The 17457-nt window shown below is 42.6% G+C and overlaps 1 protein-coding gene across 1 annotated transcript in view; it reads left to right on the plus strand.

Moving 5' to 3' along the window:
• The window catches only part of ZNF618 (zinc finger protein 618), a 107500-nt gene extending 90388 nt beyond the window's left edge, over positions 1-17112 (plus strand). The window contains exons 15-17 of the mRNA XM_085320084.1: positions 1699-1776; positions 6817-6918; positions 8046-17112. Of these exons, the coding sequence (XP_085176210.1) occupies positions 1699-1776; positions 6817-6918; positions 8046-9559 (1694 nt within the window). The 3' untranslated portion in view covers positions 9560-17112. The remainder of the gene's footprint in view (positions 1-1698; positions 1777-6816; positions 6919-8045) is intronic.
• Positions 17113-17457: the final 345 nt, after the last annotated feature.

Genomic DNA, 17457 nt, shown 5'->3' on the forward strand with positions numbered 1-17457 from the left:
ATGTCTTACTCTGAACAGAGAAGTCCTTATGGCATTTTTACCACAACTTTTTTGTTACTGATTTCAACAGAAACATTCAATCACTCAGCTGCCAAATCTCTTGCTTTTCTCTAGAACGACAGTTATCTAGTTATGGTATTTCCAAGTTTTGTCACTAGACTCAAAATACAACAGTTGCATCACAAGAARATATGTTAAGTTAAATAAAGCATCGAGCAGATCCGCTTCAGTTGGAACTGGCTCCATCATTTCAAAGTGCTGTAGGTTTTAGGGGAAAGTCGCGGCAGAGTGTTTAACCTTATGGCATATAAGTATACCTTATATTAACCATTCTAGGGTTCTCTATGTTTTTTCTCTCAAATTCCTCTGATAAATTCTGCTCTTTGCTACCTGACAGAGACATTTCATAGGTTATAGCGAAGTCCGGCTTGTACTTTCATGTATTTTGGCTTTTCCATACTAGATACTAGCACTTTTGGATATGTGCAGTAGCTTTCTTACATTTCATTGACACAGAATGTGCTTTTCCCTTCAAATCTAGATAAAGATTTCTGGTATATTGTAGCAATAAAAAATGTTCTGTGTGTGCACCAGGTATTTATATGCAAAATTGTTTATATGCCAAATGTTCACATTTGTCCCTTCTACTATTACAAAATACAATGCCACAGCATACATGGTGGCAGTACGCTAGGATACCTGGAGGTAAAGAAGGAAATTGCGATGTTAACATAGCTCTTGTAGCTTGGTATTACATCTGTCACTAAAGCACTCAACTCATACTGTTTAAACTGAGCAGCTGCAAACACAAACATAATTCGGTGGAAGAAAAAAGATTTTTCAATATACTTGGCAGATTAGAACTAAGGATATCTTTCAACTTGCACAGGAATCATGCACCCAGCTCTTCCCTGACTCCAGCTCGTCCGTATTACTCTGGCAACATGGCTCTCCTGCTCTGCTCTTGGCCTTCTGGCACAGCTCTGATTTCTGTGCTTCTTCCCCTCCACCTCTGCTTACCTTGACAGCTTGCTACCACTGAGCCCATTGGCACTCGCCATTCCCCAGTCTCACTGCAGTTGTTGACAGCCACGAAAAGTTCACCTTACTCCCCACGTGATTCTTCTTTGTGTCGCAGCTTCCAAGCGACAGGATTTTTCATAGCCCAGTGCTCCCTGTCTTATTCCAAAAAGGCAGCAAGAGGCTGGAATTCGACAGAACTGGATGTAAAATGAATTCACCTGGCTTTGTTTGAGGCTTAAAAAGAACAAGAATATGCTTAAAACAACCTGCAACAGGCATGGACTAGTAAACCCTGTTGTTGGTCAGCTGATAGCCTCTTGAGTCATTAGATTGACTACAGTCCCACTCGCGCAAACACACCTGCAGGTTCTTCACTTTAGAGTGTGAGCAGTCCCTCTGCCATCTAGGACCTTCTCACAGGAGTAAAGTGAAGCACGTGCACACATGTTTGACCCAAATTCAGGAAGCAGTCACGTGCCATAGCACTTCCCTGAGCCCCAGCCTGAACCCTGAAGGTTCAGCTCTAAGAAACTGCTGTGAAGTGCCCAAGTTGGCCAAGGTGGCAAGGACTGGGCCCTAAAGCACTGCACAGCCACTGTACGAACTGAAGTATGCACGTGTGCTGCTTCCCTGCATACTCTGTATAATTCTTCTGAACTGATTTCTCCCAAACAGAACCTTACACCTGTGGAGCTTGTGGAATCCAGTTCCAGTTTTATAACAATCTCCTGGAGCACATGCAGTCCCATGCAGGTAAGCTGGGCACTTCGACTCACTTAAAGCGGAGAATTAAATTCTGCGCTGATGCCTGATGTTGACCCCTTTGTGTGTCAATAGAGCTTCTCGTGCTCACAGTTTCCCAAGCCCCAGTAATTTCACCTGCAGGAAAAAAAGGATACTCAAAGCCTGGAGCACATAGCAGTGGCTGMAAGGCTCAGGATATATCATGTATATTATTCCTTTCCATAGGAAGARCAGAAAAATACGTGCCACGCTAATATGGAGCACTTCAGATTACCAGTTCCCCTTATCCAAAGGTGTTTAGGAAATGCTCATTTCATAAGCATTAATTGGTCACTCACTYCTACAGCAGATAATATCCCTCCTGCAGAAAGGGTAGTTCGCATAGAAGCAGACGAAGCAAAAATTCTTGCAGGGCAGCAGAGCCTTTGCCCACACAAGTCTTTTTTTGTGTTTGTGTTCCCTGGAGTTCTGCAAAGGATTGAAATGTGTTCTCAAAAAAAAGGTGCAATTTCAGCAGTTGTGTTCGTTTCATTCTAATCTATCTGCAAAATAYTACTCTGAGGAGTTACAATTGAATTACCTGTTTTTGTTTTTTACCTGAATATATAAGAGAAGAYTTTTAAATTTCAAAACAAAAGCTGTTTCAAACACAGCATTCAGAATATTCAAGAATGTCAAAACAGACTTTTGGGGATATTGGCAGAATTTTCTGTTTTTTCTCCTGAATGAAAACTCAAGTAAATTGATGCAGATTTAGAAATTAATTCACCTTTAACAGGCATGTGTTCTCCGATAGACAGGTGCTCTGTTGAGGTGTATATTCAGTGCTTGCATTTGCGCTCTCTTTACAAATAGGCTCTGAGTAATGTGGCAAGGAAGGACAAACGACTCAAGAAAAAGTGTATTTTCAGTTCTGTAATAGTGAATTAATTGAAGTTCTTATTTTCTTTCATGTTTTAGTTTTAGTCCTAGTTTTAATGAAAGTGTTATTTGAGTTCTTCATCTGTGAAAATGGCTCCTCAAGTCAAGTTTTCATTGGTCAATGTTAGTGCAAGTTTCGTGTGTTGTTCAGCAGCTATTTTGTCATCTTCATAATATTGTAAATAAACATTTATAGTGGTTTATTATAAAACAGTATGAGCTGAGCTTTGTAGATGTTGTGTTATATTAGAGTGTAAGCTGGTTAATACGGAGTAATTGGACTTTATGTACACTGAGGAGCAGCRGAGCTCAGCTTGGGATTGGGGCTGGCACTTGAATCCATGGTGTTGGGGGTCTGTTCTTGCCATTTGTCGAAGGCAGTCTCTGCGTGCCTTCCAGCTGTATCCTGGCCACCTTGTTCTGTTTTCTGGTAATGAAATGCAGCATTTTTAGTTACAGCTTTTGGTGACACTATTGAGGAGAGGAGCTGCGAAGGTGGAACCAAGGCTAGGGGGATCAAAGGGAAGAGTGGCAGTTACACTGGCAATGTGTAAGCTGCTGAGAAATTTAGGCTAGTGCTAGCTGCAGCTTCTTCTTTCTCTCCTTTACAAATGACTTGTGGCGTCCAGGCTTGCTTACTGCAGTTACTTTCGACACGGAACAGGGCTGGATGAAGCAGGTATCTGTCATGTGTAGCGTTAGCAGAGATGCACTTAAATCAATGAGTAAATCTCTTCTTCCCCATTCAAGGTTATTCTGGTTAAACTATATTTTCCCAACTCTCCCTGCTTTGTGTGTTTGTAAATCACTATGCTCTGCTGAGCAGCTTCCCTCAGTGTCTCACTGGTATGACAAGAGCGAATATGTCCATGTCGTCTTCCAATGCTTTCTCCAGCCTGTCACCCAAACCAACTCATGTAAACAAGCAGGCTATCCCTTCCTGCGAGGTGCTTGGGGTACATGGTGCTTGCCTGTGTACTGTGCTCCTGCCTCTTTGTCTGGAAGAAATGTCGRTCTTTCCTCCCAATCTGTGCAACTTGATGCAAACTGTGCAGTGTTTATTTTCCAGGTCTTGTGGGATGAGGGCAAGACAAAATGATGAGGCATAAGAGCTACAGACAGCTTTTATGGGTGTTTGATTCTGGAAGCCTTGCTTAATCAGAGCACAAGTAGAGATTACACTGGGCTTATAGTTACTCTGGTCACAGGGCTTGTTGCCTTCTAGCCTGTTAGAGCTTGAGGATTTGCATATCTGAGAAACAGTCATCAGTCAGCATAAGCACAACAACTCTTCAATCTGAGAGGCAGAAGCCTTGCAGTAGTCAGCAGAACTGGTGGCAGARGAACCTCATACTGGAGACACTGGCATAGCAGCAGGTTGCACCAGACCATATGCCCGTACTCAAGGAATGTTTCATGACAGGGATGTGGAGCTCGARCAAGCCCATGCATGTCAAACTCCTCTCAGCTAGTGTATTCAGAAATCCAGTTTGATTCAATCATATTTGAGACAAACTGTTCATCTCTTCCAACTAAATGTGACATGTGACTGAGCCCTTCTCACAAGTGACTGAAGACAGGGAATGTACGGCTGCCTTTGAGGAGCAAAAGCAGGGACGTACTGGCACTTCAGACCTTCAGAGGGCTGAATCTGGAGGCTGAAAGATAATATGAGGAGATTATAGCTCCGTAAAACAGCTACACAATGAGAAGAAGCAATTAGAATGTAAATTGGAGGCTGAAAGGCAGAAATAGAACAGCAGAATAAAACGCAGAAGAATTTGTTCTGTAATTATACTGTACAATATACAGCTTTGACTCCCTTTAAGGTACTTTGTTCAGGTCGAATGCTACCATATAATGCCCTTCCTACAATCTAGAGCAAAAAAAAAAAATAGAAGAACAACTAGGCTGAGCCTGGATTAAAGGATTGGAGGCATGAAGAAAAATTAAAGAAGCATGATCTGTATAGTTCATAGACTGCCTGATAAGGAAGATGAAACTGAAGTGCACAAATCTCATTAATGTCCTATAGAATGCTAACAGATATTTGCACATAATCCCCTATTATTGTGAATTTAGATAAAGGGTTAGGGGGGAGGAAGAACAGARAACATCTCCCACCCTTCCCCCTTTCAAGACAAGAAAGCCTTCATGTTGTTGGTTATGTTAGTTCATGTTACTAACTTTGTTCGTGTGAACAAAGTTAGTAGCCAGCACTCAGCATTCTCATTTGCCTGCCTGCAGGTAGGCACCTGTAATGCCACTCATGGCATTAGCTCTAGAGCAAGTAAACTAGTCAAGTGCTGGGGGGAAAAAAGATGTATCTGATTGCAGGCATTCACTGGAGCTTGTCCCTTCTCTTCCACACCTGCCTCTGACTGCAGTCCTCAGCATGGCAGTCCTCCCCACAAACCAACCACCCTGTACCCTGAATTACACAAGCATGTATAGTCTTCTAGGCAGTCCCAGAATCTACCCTGGTTGGGCTCTGGTTCTGTGTTTTCCTGTGTTTCTGGTCCTAGTTCTGTATTTTCCTCTTTTAGGTATTGATTCAGTCTGTGGCCAATGCAATGGCCTGATCTAATAACTGCATAATGTGCAGCTGTTACCAGCTAGTTTTGAGAACACCCCAGCAGTTAGCACGCGGAGCTACTCGAATTTGAGAGGACTTGTATGTAAGAGGGCACTAGAGTTTCATTATATCATTGCTTGTTTCTGGACCCTTGCCCTTCTTTCCCAGGTCATTGCCATGCACAAAGGAAAGCAGCTTTGCCCTCTCCTATTCATTCTGATGCCTGCTGCTCTGCCCAGCACCAGGGCTGCAGAGCAAAGTACCTGTGCATGCTTTAAGAAGGTGTTCTTGTAGTTCATACTCTGCCCCCTTGAGTGCTGGGGTAGGATTCATTTGACTGCATGTTGGTGTGTCTAGACTATAGATGTTGCCACCTGAGCTGGTCACCTTGAACTCCCTTTATAATCAGTGGAAGTCATTATTTCCAGGTGAGTTCAAAGTATGATAGATCTTATACTACAAGAGTCATCTGATTCTGGCTAGATGAATGAATCACACTCTAAACATGCTTGTTTTGCACCACTGAGTGTAAAAGGAGCCACAAGGGGCCACCTTGAAGAGAGATGCCTCTAATAGAGATGTCCAAAATCAGGTGAGATGAGTCCAGCTGTGATGAGTTTTTGTGATGACTTGTTTTGTCTTCCTTGTTTTTAATTTCATCCTTCTATTCAGTCATCTCTTTCTATTTCTCCTCCTTCTTCTGCTTCTCTTCATTGTACACTTTAATGTTGCTTCCAGCCTATTTCAGAGCACAATTTCATAGTGAAACATACTAAGGACTGGCCAACTTCACCAGGGTGAGGGCAAAGCTCTTGGGCACAGAATAGGGAAAGATGTGAATATAACACAAAATTTACTATCTTGGCCATGTTTCCCTGAAAAATCCCATAAGGCTGATGGCCAAAGTGTTTAGCTGTCACATATAAGGAAACTGGACACAAAGATCCCTAGGGCAGTTGCTATCTTTGCAGTCTTAGGGAGGAACAGTTTTTGGTCACCTTCTGAAAACTTGTTTTTTCTTTGTGTTTCCAGTCTGAGGCAGAAGTGGGCAGCCTGAGGGGAGATTGGCTCTCTCTGCTGTGGGAAAGCAGTATACGAAGGTTCTAATAAGGTCTTAGATACAAAGGAGCTGAACTTCGTTTAGAAACTGAAGTAGTTGCAGTGCAGAAAGAGACTCAGTAGGCAATCAGGCTGCATGAGCAACATCGTGACTTATTCCTCCTGGTGTGCAGCTCCAGTTGACAGAGAGACATTTCTCAAGATGTGCTAATGGCATCAATGTCACTGATGCACAGAAAAAAGCCAGTGTCATTTCAGCTGCACTGTGGGAGGTTATGGGTGTAAGTCCAAAGACRGTTTTCAGGGTTCTGATTGTGCTGTGCTATCTCACTGAAAACCACTTAAAAACTTCAGAGAGTATAGTAGAATGATGCCACCTTAGTTAAGGGAAACATGAGTGTAAATACTAAGCCAATGGCTATTGTTTCTCCTTCTTTGTGCTTTATGCATTAGTATCTTGTGCTTCTAACACATCCCTGTCTCTTGCCCCACAGCTGACAATGAGAACAATATTGCCTCCAGCCAACCCAGATCACCTCTAACTGTTGTTGAAGAAAAGTGGAAACCACAGCTCCAAAGAAACAACGCCAACAATAGTACGTAATGCTGTGTTTGCTCTTTTGTTCAGGGCTTACCTATCGGCTTTGAAGCAGTGACTCTTCCAGAGATGGTGTGCAGCAGTGACTCAGGCATTGTACAAGGCTAATGCCTTCACCTGACTGCACTTGATTTCATCTGTAATTTATATGGTACCCTGCAAAGCAGAGCATCCATTCCCCTTACAGAAGTCCTGATATGTAAAAAGGATTGGGAATCCCCGAGAGCCAGTAGGAAAAGATTCATACAGGAGATCTATTTGAGAACTCTGGGCTAAAGCCAACTTCTGATGTAAGGTCAGATTTTGCAGTCTGGAGTTAAGAAATTACTCCATGTGGCACTGTGTAATATAGGTATAACCTGTTCCTTCATGGGCAGGCAGGCAGCCAATCCCCAGCTTCTCCTGTGAACTTGTGCTTCAACACAGATGTTAAAATACAGCTCCACGTAAAAGCAGTTCCCAAGCTCTTGAGCTAAGCAACTGGGAAGAAGGATTATAAGAAAACATGGTTTGGTGTGTTCTGATGTGGCCAGAAGTGACGTTAATTTAGCCCAGAGTCAGAGACAAAAAGTGAGATCACTGGTCATCAGAGGAAAAACTTGAAAGTTCTGCTTCAACATTATTTAATGTGGTAGAGGAAGTTGGATTTTCCACTGAAGCAACTCCTCCTAAAACAACTGGCTCAAAGAAGTCCAGCCTTCCGGCTGGGCTAATTACATAGACAGAGCTGTGACCACCATAGATACGATCAGCAAACAGCACACATGATTATAGTTTACCTAGGCAGTTCCTAAATGAACAACACAAAGATATTGGTGGCGAGGCACTGAGTTCTGAATAGATGATGTGTGCTCTGTTTCAGTTCCCATGTCAGGGAAGCATGCAAATAAGCTCCTTGCTGTTGCCAGCAAGACCCATCTCTGGAAGTTCCTTTGTCCAGAAACACTTTGGGAAAGAAATCCAGGTTGGAATCGTCTCTTCCATCATCTGGGCCTGTTCCACCTACTGAGTGTTCTAGGCCACTGGGGTGTCTCTCAGAATTGTTTTTTGACTTCCTCCCTGCTCCTGTTGCAGAGGAGCAATTCTCATCTGGTGCTTTCTCTCCCTCCTTGTATTTCACTGCAGCATCTGCGAGTGGTTCGGTAGGGAACAGCGTGATCCCAGAGAAGGAGCGGCAGAACATTGCCGAGAGGCTCCTGAGGGTGATGTGCACTGACCTTGGGGCTCTGAGTGTGGTGAGTGGGAAAGAATTCATCAAGCTAGCACAGACCCTGGTGGATAGTGGAGCTCGCTATGGTGCCTTCTCAGTCACTGAAATCCTTGGCAATTTCAACACACTGGCTCTGAAGCATTTGCCTCGGATGTACAACCAAGTGAAAGTGAAAGTCACCTGCGCCTTGGGCAGCAACGCATGCCTTGGCATTGGTGTCACTTGCCACTCTCAGAGCGTTGGTCCTGATTCTTGCTACATCTTAACAGCTTATCAGGTAGAAGGCAACCACATCAAGAGTTACGTCTTGGGAATTAAAGGTGTAGACATTCGAGATAATGGTGATTTTATCCACCACTGGGTACAGAACGTCCTCTCAGAGTTTGTGATGTCGGAGATCAGGACAGTGTATGTCACAGACTGCAAAGTCAATTCCTCTGCATTCTCCAAGGCAGGCATGTGCTTGCGTTGTTCAGCCTGTGCCTTGAACTCAGTAGTGCAGAGTGTGCTGAATAAGCGAACACTACAGGCTCGCAATATGCACGAAGTAATAGAGCTCCTGAATGTCTGTGAAGATTTGGCAGGATCCACAGGCCTCTCAAAGGAGACCTTTGGCTCCCTGGAAGAGACCTCTCCCCCACCCTGCTGGAACTCAGTGACCGACTCCCTCCTGCTTGTCCATGAGCGCTACGAGCAGATCTGTGAGTTTTACAGCAGGGCCAAGAAGATGAACCTCATCCAAAACCTAAACAAACACCTGCTCAGCAACCTGGCAGCCATTTTGGCTCCAGTGAAACAGGCAGTGATTGAATTGAGCAATGAGAGCCGGCCCACCTTGCAGCTGGTACTGCCCACCTACGTCAAACTGGAGAAACTGTTCACTTCCAAAGCTAATGATGCTGGCGTAGTCAGCAAACTCTGCCACCTCTTCTTGGAAGCTCTGAAAGAGAACTTCAAAGTTCATTCGGCACACAAGGTAGCCATGATCTTAGACCCCCAGCAGAAGCTGCGGCCTGTCCCACCATACCAGCATGAAGAGATAATTGGCAAGGTCTGTGAGTTGATCAATGAGGTGAAAGAGTCCTGGGCAGAAGAAACAGAGTTTGAACCTTCAACCAAGAAACCCCGGGCAGCAGGGGAAACCACAGCAGCTCAGGAAGAAGATTGGTTTGGGAAAAATGAAGTCTATGATTATTTGCAAGAACCTCTCTTCCAGGCCACTCCTGACCTGTTTCAGTACTGGTCGTGTGTTACCCAAAAGCATACAAAACTAGCCAAGCTAGCCTTTTGGCTCTTAGCAGTGCCTGCTGTTGGTGCCAGAAGTGAATGTGTAAATATGTGTGAGCAGGCTCTCTTAATCAAAAGGAGACGGCTACTCAGTCCAGAAGATATGAACAAACTGATGTTTTTGAAGTCCAACATGCTTTAAGACTATCTTTTAATTAAAACAAAACTTTAAAACACTGTTCCAAACAAAGAAAAAGAATTTTAAGTTCTAAACACTGTGGACCTCATTATGAATGCCCCTGGAAACCAAGTGCTTTTTTATATATATATAAAAATATAAATATATATAAAATTAAGTTTGAAAGGAAAGCTGAGCACGTGAGAGAGACAGCCCGCTGCCAGGAACGTGCTCCTTTCCATAGATAGTGTGTGGACTTGAAAGACTTTCTAATGTTTTCAAGTGGGCAGACCAATGGGAGGCTGATGTTCTAAAGTCTTCAGGCAGCTGAGATCTAAAGTGACTTGAAGTTTTTTTTGTTTCTCCTCCACCCCACCTTTTTCCTCTTGTCCCCGGGCCATCTTACCATGGATAATCAGACTACATTGAACAGACCAGTTCTACACTGGACTTTGCTCCTTTGAATAACTGTACACCTTGAGGGCATTTGTCTTCAGCCTTCTTGACATACGGTGCATGTTATCAGGGCAGCTGTGTTTTATGAACACCAGTATCTTTAGAAATCAGGAAGGGAGACTTCAAGGATTTTTTATTTTATTTTATTTTATTGCTAATTTTTCTTATAAGGTTTTTCCAAACAACAAAAGTTACTCTTCTGTCTCCATTCTCAGTTTTGAGTTTAACATGTTAACCTAGTGATAAGTTTGATTTAAAATTAAGAGAAATGATTCATGGCAGAAAACATCTGTAATTGTTACATTTCTGGAATTTCCCTTTTTTTTTTTTTTTTTTTAGTATAACTTCTTTTCTGAATTCCCAGTGTAAATTAGCTTGTCTGTGAATTCTGTGCAACAGGGGTTCTCAAACTTTTTCATAGAGTAGCCCATTTGTGATTAAATAACATCCTTATGGGAACTGCAACAGTTGCTTATATAGAAAAGCTAGAAACCAGCAAAAGCAAGCCAGCAGTGGCAATGCAGCTGTCTGTGTGCCATCAGCATGCTTGCTGGGGTCTGACAGCTGCTGTTGAGAACCCTTGTACCTAAACTTTTGTAAACCTTCCCAGCACACACACTCAAAATAGCCTTCACATGGCCAAGGACAAACCAAGGTGTATGATTCTTCAGGGGAACAAAGATCATCAGTTTTGTCAAACTGGGGTTTGAAGGAAGCTTAGAGAAGTGCATCCACGCAAAGATCCTTTTGAATGTAAGTGCTCCCAATTGAGTGCAAAGAATATCTTCCCATTTTATTTTGAATGGTTTCCTCTAGTAGCACGAATGTCTTTTTAATACCTATAGTGCATTACACTACTTATTATATTGTTGAATTGGTCTGGCTAGGAAGGCAATGGGCCCTTAAACATTTACGTGTATTGGCTCACCCCAAATGCAATTAGAGATCATCATAAAGCAAAAACATCTCAGTCACTCTGCTGTCAGTCAAGACCAGTGCTCAGATGTGCCCAGTGCCTGTAGGTACAGTTCAGTAGGCTGCTGGACTAGATTTCTGCAGGCTGTCAGATTTGGTGCCTCTTGGACAATTCCCAACTTCTGGTGCCAAACTGTTAATTTTTCATCACTGGGATTTGTATTCCAGAGGCAAATTGAGGCAAATTATCATCTTTGAAGCAATCTTTCCTGCTCCCAATAGTCTGCTCTGAAGTTGCAGTCACAGAGGCAACAGAGCAGCATTGGAGATTCAAGAGGATGGACTGGACAGTAACACACTCAGCTCTGACCAGGAAGGCTGGAGACTGAAGCTCTTGTACAGAGCAAGAGTGTTTTCTGGTTGCTGACAATGCAGTAGTGAGACAGGGAGCCACCTTTGAAGTGCTGCTGTTGAACAGACATTAAACCAAGATCCCACCAGCCCATCTCTGGTTATAATAGAAGTTTTAAGTCCCAAGACATGTGAGAAATGGCAGACACAGTTGGCTAGCTTGCAGTTCTACCCACCTGGTATCTCAGGCTTTGTGTTGAGGTGTCTTGATCCTGAAAGGCACTGACAGCTTCATTGCCATGAGGCTCAGACAGGGTACTCTTTGCGTACTAGAAACTTTCCCTAGATAGAGGTCACTGAGGATAATTCTTCACAGGCAGCTGTCTTCTCCAGATTATTCTTGCCCTTTTCAGCTTGGGAAGCAGGACATACTGTTAGTCAGAGAATCCACAGTTTGAGTTAACCACAACTTTCAGCACTCTTAATGGCATCAGAGCAAAACTGGTGATCTCCTAAATGCAAGTTTTGGGTGTAGATATCCTAACCAGTTTCTAAAAGACACAGCCACACAATCCTGCTGCCAGCTGGGGTAACAGTATCATAAAGATGAGCTGCCAGCAAAGGGAGGCATTTGTACATCTGATTTCTCTGACAGTGGCTTTTGCAAACAGACGTGTTGGTTGTAGAGCCATCACTTTTCTTCTTGCTGTTTTTATTTTCTCTGATGCAAATACTACCTGCTTGGCCAGCACAACTGAGCCCATGGGTAACACATCTGTTTGCACTTGCAGTGCAGGAGAAACCTGTTACAAACCAAAATTAAGTCTCAGCCTACAGAGAGGAAGAAAAATAACAGATGAGAGGTGTGCTGATTTYGAAACATTTGTGCTATGCTGTAGATCGCACTGAATAAAAAATCAAGGGATGCTGCAGCAAGAAAACTTCACTGAAGGAGTAGTACAAAGCAGATGAGCCTTTGAGGCTGCAGAGCGTGTATTGTGCAGCCCAGCTGATGGGCAGATTTGGGGGCAGGATCTGTAGCTTTCTCCTAATGGCATGTTACATCTTTTTACCTGGTTAGCCTGAGACTCAAGGTACTCACAAGCTCCTTGTCACTCTGGCATGGCACCTTAGCATTCCTTTGAGAAGAGAGCTCCAAAACCCCAAATATTTTTTGCTGAGGGTCAGGCTGGTAATTTCTTTGGAATTTTTAATCTCAGGCTTATCGTGTTGTCTCTCTGTGCAAGGCACAAAGGATGGAGAATTGGACAAAAGAGAGTTAGCACAAGTTTGAAGTCCTGGAATTAAGAATGAGGTGAGATTGCAGTGGTTTGAACAACCATTTAATGCCAGGTTGTGCATAGCAGTGAGCTGGACCTTGGCTGCATAACCAAGGCATACAAATGGAGAGGCCACAGCCACCCTTAACCCCCAGCCATTTGCCCCTTCCCCAGAGTGCCGTATGGTCTTGGCATCAGATCTGGAGCTTTCTTGCTGTGATGACCAAAGAGAGGAACTGACTGGCCCTCTCCCCTGTCCAGGTTACTATAACCTCCAAGGCAACTTTGGTTCTGGTTGTACTAATGCTAAGATGGATATTAAGCAAACATGCAGCAACRTCTGTTAGGTGCAATTCTCCCAAAGACTTAAAAACTCAACTTAGCAACTGAAAAAGCAAAACAAAACCTAAAACCCTAAAATTGAGCAACATGGAAAATCAGTGAGAAGATAAGCTGGCTGGCCAGCCCCTTCTCCGGGTAGGTAATGGAAGATTCCGCAGCTTTTCATGAGACTACATAAGGTCACAGGGTATTCTGCTTGAAAGTGCTTATTAGTGCACTGTCAGATCACAGGCTGACACATGTCTGATGTACTAATGCCCCATGCTTAGTGTCTCTTAAAAGGATTGAAGCACCTTTGGAGCACATGTACTTGCTCCAGGTGCCAAGGTTTTGCTGTTGTTTCTCCTTCCCTTTTCAAAATTCATATTTATGTTCAGGAAATGCAGATACTCTACCAAGGTCTGAATTTCGGAAACTCTTCATTTGCCAGGTTATTAGGACTGGTTCAGCAGGAACTCTGCAGAGCAGCACATGTGCTGTAAGGAGTGCTGCTGTGACAGGAGACAGGAAAGGGGAGAATCTCTTTGTTTGGCAAGAGCTATGATGAGATTCTGCTTCCTCTTAGCTGGGAGGAGAAGTCCTCAAAAGTGGGGAGTGTGGTAGTTGGTATTGAGAATTTACCTTCTACTTACTCTGTTTCCTTTACTCAAGTAGTGTATTTGGATATACAAATGGTACCTCTGTCATCCAGGAATTCATTTGTTTCTGATGCCCACTCTATGCCTGACCTTGCAGACTTCCTTTTCTGACTTCACAGTTTGCTTTGAGAATGGTTACAATCTTCAGGCAGGGAGCAAGCACCAGCAGAGGATGAACTGTTAGAATGAAAGGCCTTCATATCCTGTCAGAAGATCCTTGTTAATAATAGAAAACTCAAAAAGCGGGAAACAAAGGTAGAGCTCTTCAAAATCAAAGGTTGTTTTTGTGTGAATATGGCAGCCAAATGGTTAGTGGAGAAGAACTTGGAACCCTTATCTTCTTTTCCTGTCTCTTCTCTGTATATCTGTAGAGGTCTGGCTTGCAAAATGGGCTTGGTGTCTTGCAACTGGTTAGGTTTCAGATAAAAGTAAGCGTTTCTTTTTGTCAAAGCTTTGTCTGTTCTAGGAAAACTTGATTTTCTTCGATGTGAACTAGTGCAACCTAGAAAACTTGCTGTGAAAGCCTACAGCAGGTTTAAACTTTGCCTAATTCACGTGTCTGTTAATTACTAGTTGAACCAATTTAACTTTGAGATAAGCATCCGCATAAACCACCTGCACTGATTTCACTAGCTTGTGCTTGCTAGGTGTTTTCCGCTGCTGATCAGAGAATGCTTTCAGAAGCAGCTCAGGGAGTGAGGACCCTTAAGTGAATTTTGCAAATGAAGTTTTGGCAATTATGCTCAAGGCCCAAGAATCACAGAAAATAGAGTGGAGATGATTCTGAAAAATTTGCTTGAGTTCTAAGTTGTGATATTTGAGTATTATTACGGTATTCAGTGAGATGTCTCAGGTTGGTTGGTTTGTTTTTCTCCAACTACTTGCAATAACATGGAAGGTTTTGTGTGGGTAGAAGTTACTACATATGTTTATATAGGCAGATGAGTCTGTGTGGCCTTACTCAGTCTGAAGAATCATTTCCAYATGCTAAATCACACAGTAGATGAGCCAGAATGTAGTCTTGCACAGGAGCGGGATGAGTGAGATACTGTGCTACTCAGAGAATACTGTGTTCATTTCTAGAAAGCACCAAGTTACTGATAAACCAGAAGAAAGTAAAAGAGCAGCCAAAAGGTTACTGAAAGGCCTGTTTTCTGTTAAGGAAGGACTCATATTTCTAAGTGAATCTCTCTGGCTAAAGGAGGAAAAGAGAAGCTCCTGTGAGCATTCAGAAGGAGCACACACAGGAGAGAACAAATTCTCTATGGACTAGTTTTAGGAACAATTGGATGAAGGGGAGCAAAAAGACACTAAAACCAGATTTTGGGGAAACCTTTTATTGAGGAGAAATCTGTTCATGTAGGAATAATCTGTTGTGGAAATGTTTTTGGAGCCCTATCATTTAGAACAAAGCTGTGCAGATAACTGGAGCACACTCTGTAAGGCATGATGCCACTTTGGACCTTACCGAGAGAGAAGAGACTCGATATATAGGTTGGACATGATTGCTCTGGTGGTTGATTCCAGTCCTGCACAACAGCTGATAGATCCTAGAGCGTCTATAGAGCATCTTCCTCCACATGTTCCCATTCACCAGAGCCACCAAACCCTTCCCAGCACTTAATATTATATATAAACCAGATTTCATAATGGAAGGAGCTAGTAGACTGACAGGAGGGGCAGAGGATATACCACCAGTTCTGAAAGCAAATGTCTTGTCAACACTTACACTGCCAAAGTCAGCAAAACTGGGCGTGGAGGAGAGCGTTAAGTGTTCTGCTTCTGCTCTGTGTTTTCTGTGCTGCACAATGATCTTGAGTCCTTGGGATCGGTTGTGAATCCCCAGAACCATCAGGTGAGACTCACAGAGCTTTGTCAGATACTTTTGAAGATGTGGCACTGTAGCAATAAGAACTCCCTTTTACAGTGCATGGGACATGTCCAAATGCCATGGGCAATCATCTTCCCTGGGGCTTCTGGAAATTTCGTAGAACAAACCAATAGACAATAAAATACAGAGAGGTAAAAACAAGCACAGCTCCACATTGAATGCCTCTTTAGTACTGTGGGATAGTTTGCTTATGCTAGGCCAGAAATGGTAAACCAATGAGAGTGTATTGCCATAAAATTTGATTTTATATATTGAATGTTTTGGGGATTTCTGTTGAATTTTTTTTGTTTGGCTGGCTAGTTGGGTTTTTTACTACTCCTGTTAGAGTCCTTTGTTTTGTAACTTGCCAGAGAGTTTTGCTCACATTAGACAACGGTATATCCAGTAGACCCTTTAGGGTTTAATGATCTGTAGGCAGCTGAGTTTGAATTTTTAGAATAGCTTCTGAAATGAGTCACAAGAATGGCTCGTTCATGCACAACATCAACCACTGACTGAAAGGATTTTCTTTCTTCCCATTACTTTAGCATCGTTGACAGTGGTCAGCATGTCTTGGGCCCGGGTGAGCAGCACAGCCTTAATGATAGGAATATTTTAGAGTGGAATTGATGAGTACAGGCATGTCAAACCCTTGCTTTTTACAACCAAAGTTCCTTAAAAAGACACTTCCAGCCTCATCAGCCTTGAATGCTTGTTTTCAGTCTTCTAGGGGTTCTTGTGGTGGTCTCTGCAATGTGTGTGGATAGGATGGTGTTGGTTTTTTTGTTTGTTTGTTTGTTTGTTTGTTTGTTTTTTCCAGGATGTTGGGAAGGGGGGAGGACTCTTTTTTTTCTCTCTTTTTTTTTCCTTGCTATCTATGGAGAAGGACCTTTCTGCTCTAGGAAGGAGGCATGTATTCTGGAAGGAGCAACAGCCTTAGGAGCTGTTTTCCAAAGTCCCTTTAACTTTTTGAGGACTTTAATTGTGTTTTAATTATTTAAAAGAAAAAACGATAATGGATAAACTGAAACATTTATGACAGGTGACTAGCCAAGGCTGTAAATCCAGGAGGAACGCACATCGTCCAGACTGTGAGGATTCTGGTCCATGCCATAGCTAGAAAATGTCATGCTGACAAATGAAAACCATCAGGAAATCCTTGTTTGCAGCCAGTCTGAAAAGAGAAAGCTGTTCCTCGTTCGTATGTTAATTTTTTGAAACCTCCTGTTGGGAGCTGAATTCTTGTTGTTTCATCAAGAAAACAATGTTCTCCTTTCCCTCCTCGCCCTCCCCTCCCTCAGTAACTTTTGTGCATTTCCTTCCTTTCTGTAGATGCAGATGTTCTAGGCAATACCACAGATGCACCTGCGTGTGTCTCTACCTGCGAGTGCAAGAATCTCATGTCATCTTAAAAAAATACAAAAAATATACAAAAAATATACAAAAAATATCTTTTTTAGGCCAGAGTTTTCTACAGGTATTAATGAATATTTTTCTTAATCCTTATAAGTTTTATGTGTTTAATATTTCTTAATACCGGTAGCATTAATTTATACTTTTGTAGCAACACAATATTTTTATAAACCGCCACCGCTGGCTTTGTCTTCATAATGGGGAAATGTGCGGGCAACTGGTCCCGCACTGTACCATGTACTGTATTTAAAAGGTTATCTAATGTCACACTTGCTGTGTTAATAAACAAAACAAAACCTGTTTGAAGTCTCATGTATTGTTGGTGTGGATCGAATGACTCAATAGAGAGCAATATTGCACGGGGTTGAGTTGCTGATTTTCATTGTGATATATGAACGCTTGAGGCCAACTCAAGTTCTTCTGAATTTTTTTCTTTTTAGGATTTTTTTTTGTTTTGTTTCGTTTTTTACAGCTAAATAAATTCAGTGCTGTTTGAAACTTAGACTGACGTCAAATGAAAAGGATTATTAAAAAAAAATCAAGGTGTTTAAATGTTGCTGTTTTTACAAGTCTGTTGCTGTCTGAATGGAAATATTCCACAAGAGAGAAGGAATAATTCCACTTAGGTTCCAAACTAGCTGAGAGCTCCAGGCCAGA

This window comes from Rhea americana, unplaced genomic scaffold, assembly GCF_003343005.1.
Source record: "Rhea americana isolate MKP2758 unplaced genomic scaffold, rheAme1 scaffold_61, whole genome shotgun sequence".
Taxonomy (NCBI): domain Eukaryota; kingdom Metazoa; phylum Chordata; class Aves; order Rheiformes; family Rheidae; genus Rhea; species Rhea americana.